The 6,660-nt window shown below is 28.9% G+C and overlaps 1 protein-coding gene across 7 annotated transcripts in view; it reads right to left on the reverse strand.

Annotated features, from left to right (window-relative positions):
- The window catches only part of LOC108689247 (transcriptional regulator ATRX-like), a 17,528-nt gene that overhangs the window by 8,470 nt on the left and 2,398 nt on the right, over positions 1 to 6,660 (reverse strand). For all 7 annotated transcript variants that reach the window (XM_018195936.1, XM_018195939.1, XM_018195938.1 and 4 more), the window contains 4 exons: positions 5,722 to 5,834; positions 5,007 to 5,147; positions 4,763 to 4,896; positions 1,419 to 4,220 (listed from right to left, as the gene is read on the reverse strand). In XM_018195936.1, the coding sequence (XP_018051425.1) occupies positions 1,419 to 4,220; positions 4,763 to 4,896; positions 5,007 to 5,147; positions 5,722 to 5,834 (3,190 nt within the window). The remainder of the gene's footprint in view (positions 1 to 1,418; positions 4,221 to 4,762; positions 4,897 to 5,006; positions 5,148 to 5,721; positions 5,835 to 6,660) is intronic.

The following is a 6,660-nucleotide window of genomic DNA, read 5'->3' on the forward strand; positions in this document are numbered from 1 at the left end:
CACGCGCGCGCGCGCACGCACGCACGCACACACACTCTTTCTTTCCTTCCCTCCTTCCTATCCCCTTGCTTTTTTTTTAATTTAAAGGATTGTCGATTTGAGGAAGCGAATGTTATACGAGTAAATTTACTTATTTATACTTTACAATCAAATCACACTATCAAATTAAATAACAAATAACACATTTGTCGCAGATTTCTATTAGATTTTTAAAAATGTTGATAAAAGATTTATTCAAGTATTGCAACTATTGCATGAAATTAAAAGAAAGATGAATCAAACTTTATTCCAAAGCGGCATCAGAGTAGATCAGAATCCGAAAAAGCTGGCGAAAGATAAAATTTTTAAAAAGTATCAAAACCGAATAAAATATTCTCTCAAATATGTAACACATTATATATAATATTTCAATTTCAGATTAAATTCATTAGACTAACTTAAAAAAATATTTTCTCCAAGTTAAACAATTTTATAGTATTTGTAATGGTACTGTGTTCACTTAAATATGCTATAAATGTTCAAATCTTCTATCTTTGAAATGATAAGAGTTTTTGAAGACTTTTAATATTTATTTTTACAAGAGAAACGGTTTATAGTTAAAAATCCGTATTAATTGTAAATTCTAGAACAATTAATATAATCATTTTTCATATACAAAATTATCTCCAAATTTCTTAAATAATTTAATAACATTTGTAAGTTATTAAAAAATTATTGCTGCCTATATTGCAACAATTATATTTATAGAGAAATCCACGAACAGTTTGATTTTACACAAATTGTTTTATGAATTCAAGATATATACATTAAAGACCTTTGAACTGAATTTCTACTTATTATTTAATTAGCTACAAAATATTTATTTATTTAACCACAAAAAATTCTCAAAATTATCATATATTATTTTCCCATTAGATGGCATTAAAAAAACACCACGAACTTTTTCCCACTCCTAATATTTTTAGGCGTTCGTTCGGATATAATTCTTTAATAGTTTTATTTTGATAAAAAAATGAATTTTATACGTAATTATTTGCAGATTTTGCACAATAAAATCTTTCAGTCAAAGTATGAATTACAAATATTCATTTTGATTGCGTAATAAAAATTTAATGTAATTTAATAAAACACATTGAAATATTTTATAAATCATTCTACAGTCAAACGTAACAAAAATGTTAATACAATATTGTAGATTGATTTTTATTATATTTCCATTTCTAATGTTCATATGACAGTCTTAAAGAGATACCTCATGCAAAATTAAATTTTGTTTTATATGATTATACTAGAAGTCCTAACGTATAACATATAATTCTCTTATATACTTATATATAAACTCTAATAATAATTAGCCATTCGAATATGTCAAACGATGCAAGACAATAAACACAGGTTTTACAGAAAATACTTGATACCTTTTTAATTCCTTATGTTCCAAATATTCTCTTGACTTTTTCAATGCATGTGAATAGCGTTTAAGAATTTCCATGCTTAATCGTTCTAAATGAACTTTGCAGGACATTCTCAATTTCTTATCATTTTTGTAGTAGTAATTTTCATTAAGTTTGAATCTTCTCTTCTTTAATCTGGAGACATTATGTTCATTAGTCTCAGGCTCACGATTACGTTTAATATTCTTTGAAACATTTATCATTTCAGACAGAATCAGTTCAGAACTAGAATCTTCACTGGAAGATGCTAAAAGCGACAGTTTCGCTTCGGCATTTTTCTTAGAAGAATCCGACTTTTCTAATTTCTTAAAGGAATCGGCGGATTCTCCCGATTCCTTTAAAGTAAATATAGAATCATCCGATTCTAAAAGAGCTTTTTTGGCAGCTTTTTCTGACTTGATATTTTCCTCCTCCGAAGAGCTCATTTCTTGAAGAGATCTTTCATCTGATTGTTCATCGCTTTTTTTCTTAACTTTAATTTCCGCTTCAGTGATAACATCTTTTTCAGCGTCGGTATTCGCATTTTTAAAAGTTGAAAACTTTATTGTACTAATGCTATTGACATCAGAATCATTACCTTCCAATTCGTTTTTCTTTTTGATTCGATTAGTAGTTTCATCGTCTGTTGAATTTTCAGTTAACTTAGCTACATTTTTATTGGATGTCTCCGATGTGTCAGAATCAGCCAACAGAGCTTTCTTTGCCAATGCTTCAGCATCATCAAGAGATTCATTATCATCTATATTCGTTTCTCTGGATGTTTTCGAGTCGTTGTAAACTTCCTTATTGGTTACAGATATAGTTGCCACTTTTTTCTGATTACTTTGATTTGATAAATCTTCCTCTTCTTCAAAAATTGTTCTCTCTTTTTGGTCTGAAATTTTATTTTGTAAGGAATTTTTGCAAGGATCTGAAAGTTTATCTTTAGACATCTGTAAAAGCTCTTCTTTATCACAATTTGTTTCGACTTCCGTTCTGCTCTTTTCTGTATCTTCGGGAGGTGTGTCGAACATATCCATCGACTCGTCGATTATATTCCTTTTCAATCGATTTGTTTCATCATTTTCTAATGCCATTTCGTTGCTATTACTTTTTGAAGGAGAATCTTCAATCTCAGTTTCATTTTTATCAGACGATTGTGTTTCGCTGTTGCTCTTATTGCATTCCGAAGATAATTGTTTTTTACTTGATCGTTCTTTACTAATCTTCTTTTCTTTTAATTTTAATATGGGAGAAATGGTCGAATCATCTTCCACATTATTTTTATCTTCGATTATATTTATTTTCGATTTATTTATTGACATTCTATCTTCATCATCGGAGTCAGTTTCATTATTATATAGGCTCTTTTCCATTCTTGCTAGATCCTGTTTACGCCGAGTCGCTTGCATCTTCTGCGGTGATCTTGTTTCATCTGCTGAAAATATTTCTTCGCTATCACATTCGGATACATCTTTATTTTCATCCTGTTTATCATCAAAAACGTGTTCATCATCATTCTCTATATAGTTTTCACGTTTTTCTTCTGATTCACTATCTGTAACTACTTTGTTTGATTTTTTCGTAACAGATATTTTTCTATTCCTAGACCACACCTGATAAGAAGTTAATAAATTTTTCTCTTTTTTCTTCAATATCATCCTCAAGCGATCAATTTTTTCTGTAGATTTCAACACAAGTTTCTCTTCGTCTTTTTTACCATATAACTGTTCTATACTTTCAATATACATCTGAAAATCTGAACATACCTTCTTACAGTCCATTACAATTTTTTTCATATCTGTAAGATTTTTTTTATTTGATTGTTCATTGATTTCTTTATCACTGTTATTCGTAGAATTCTTAGGTGTCTTAGTATGATCTATTTCCAAATTTGCCAATTGCCTCATAGAGTATTTATTGCGATTCACCTTTTGAAGTTTTATTTTCTGAAATTCTTTACTAGAACTATTATCCGAATTATCTTCTTGGATATTAGAAAGTCGCTGCTTCGATGACTTGTCACGTTTTTGTTCGTCATTATTATGCGACATCAGCTGACTCGTTTCTGAACGTTTCCTCGTTATATTTCGTTTTATATATTTTTCATCTTCAGATTCACTAGTCGAATTATATTTTTTTACCTTGTTCCTCGATCTTACATTATAAGAATTATCCATTTTTTTATTCTGCTGTCTTGTATCTTTTGAAATCCTCTTTGATACATTCGACGCTATATCTGTATCGTTCTCATCACTTTCGCTGTCAGAAGAATATATATCATTTGTTTTAGATTTTATTTTTTCAGATTTATTATGTTTAATTATATGTTTTTTTCTTATTTTATTTGACGATATATCGCTAGAATTATCACTTGAATCACTAGATATTTTATTTTCCTTTGATATTTTTTTTTCTTTTACAACTGAAACTTTTTGCGCGGAAAAATCTCCTACATATTTCGCTTTTGGATCACTCTCGTTCTTACTTTGATTATTTCTTTTAGAAAGAATAGATAAATTTTTACGTTTACAAAACGAATCCTCGCTGGACGAATCTGTTAGATCTACTGCATTTTTCTTTTTCTTCTGAAGGGAGTTTACATCATAATTTGTACGACGATTTTTTCCCGCGAATCTTGTAGAAACGAATGATTTTTCGGAAGAATCATCTTTGTCACACATACTATCCAAGAGATTTTGTATGTATTTTGTTTCGTTTATTCGTTGTATTTGTGATGGTAAAACTTTTTTTTCAATCTTGTTGCTTCTTCCCTTGTTACTCTTTCTGAAACAGAAGATCCATTCCATATGTACATATCTTCTCTTTTTCCAGTCATATTCGAAATATACATGCATATTCCCCATTCTTCTTTAACTCGTTTATTCTCAAACTTTTAGTATCTGTCAGCCAGTCCTGTAGCTAAGAACACGATAAATTCTATTTTGTTCTTCACTTTTGCTCATCTTGCTTTAACAGAATTTTCTTCTTCTATTAAATTATAATATAACAGAACGGACTAACAGTATTAACAAAACATTACATTATACATTAAATTATAGAGTAATGCATGATATACTGAACATCATTGAAACGTGCAAACTTAAGAAAATTGTCAAGTCATTATTATTTGCAAAGATTCAATGTTAGTGTCAAAAATATTTAGTTAGCAATATTTACATTCTGTGCATGTACACACACAAAAATGATAATAAAGAAATATATAGCAAACATTTAAATATCTAAGAAGTGTATACATGTCAGAAATAAAAACATTTAAAAATAGGACGTTTCCTAAGTATTATATTTATATGTTTGTTCATACTTACTTGGGAAGAGAGTCTATTACAGTAGCACATATGGCTCTTAGATTCCAAAGTGGTTTAGAATTACACATAAAACATTCCCAATCATCCTTTTCCACATCCAATAGCGATAGACTCACATTTCTCTTTATACATCCCTAAGTTAGTTAACAAAGTAGTTATATAATTACCAGTTATATAATTACAATATTTTAATATATTTTAATTGCTATCATCATTTGTTAATCACATATGATGAATTTATTACCTTACAAAATGCTGAGAAACAATTTTTGTTACAACACTCATATAATTTCCTGTTGTTATATATACCGCATATATGACAATAGTGCCTAACTTTATCCTCATCAAATCTGGTCTGTATATTCTTCAACTCATTCCAGCATATCTAAAAAATAATAATAATATAACACTGCATAGCGCACTATATTATTATAATCAATAAAAAAGAAACCTATTCAGAGTTTTTTGTTTTATTCTTTAAATATGAAATGCATTTGATCATACACTCACTCGCAAAAAAAAAAAAAAAAAAAAAAAAAAAAACAGGCCATTATTTAGTCTACAAATTTTTAATATGTTCGAGTGATATCTCAATGAAAAAATCATCAGAGCAAGATGAACAAAATGTATTATAAAATGACGGATGTAGAAGACAGACATCGAAAAAAAAAACTCATATACTTTTGTGCCTGGCAGCCAATTCCCTTGAGCAATTTAAATATGACATTTTTTTTCCTATCTTTCAATGTCTGTCAAGGCCGCTATTTTGTAATACACTTTGTATAATTCAAATTTGATCTGCGTGATTATCAAGGGAAATGTTGAAGCTTTAATTTGAGCTTTGGTTCATCTCTCTGTGATGATTTTTCATTAGATTACTCGAGAATTTGTGCTAAAAATTTAGTGTTTTTTTGTGGGTGAGTGTATTATAGAATAATTTTAAATGCATAACATCTTACCTCACACTGAAGTATTCCAATGAAAGGATGAGAAAAGATTCGATTTGTCTGAATATTTAATTCATTACCACAGGCAGTACACTTTATTTGTCTATCTTTGATAATTCTAATATCTAAATGTAAAGTGCAAGTAGAGTTTTATATTACTGGAGATATAAAAGATCTTTATAAATAAAACTATGTAAAGAAATGTTAAGGTAGTACATTCGCAACAATATCATCCAAAAATGAGCATCGTGTGCTCATTGGTGATACCCTCATTCCCATTGATAAGAGAAAACTTTTGATTGATTACGTTCAACAGACTCAATTGTTGAGGAACGAATCTTAAGAGAGCGCTTGCTGCTATTGAATGTTCCAAATTGAATGTCAGCTGAACGCGATTGCACCTGTTCAAAGTTTGCAAGCACACGTGAAAAGAAAATGAATACAGACAGACGCAAGCTACTGGCTAATGCTGATGTTGCCAGATACATTGGTCGTTTCCTCCACTTCCTCTATATAACGAACAAAGCCGAAAATTGCGTTCTTTTCATGGCTCTATTTTCCGAATTGTACGATAAAGAATCATAAAATTTTTTCACAATATTCGTTTCATATTTCTTTATCACATGCTCATTTTTTATTAACATTTTACTGTTAGTTTAGACCCTACACAAATAAATGTGACATTTTCATGAACATTGTGTAGACAAGTATAAAAAATTATTTATATCTCAGTATTGAGATATCACGATCAATCTCATTGTTGCACAAAGTGTCAAAATCTTCTTCTAATACAATATATAATTTCAATTTAATTTCAACAAAAGAAATTCTGACTGTTTTCAATTAGCGAGTATACTACCTTAACATCTATAATTATCTATAATTTTTCTTTTTATCTTTGATATGTATCAGTACCTTTTGAATTACTTTATATTAATATATATATATATA

This window comes from Atta colombica, unplaced genomic scaffold, assembly GCF_001594045.1.
Source record: "Atta colombica isolate Treedump-2 unplaced genomic scaffold, Acol1.0 scaffold261, whole genome shotgun sequence".
Classification (NCBI taxonomy): Eukaryota; Metazoa; Arthropoda; class Insecta; order Hymenoptera; family Formicidae; genus Atta; species Atta colombica.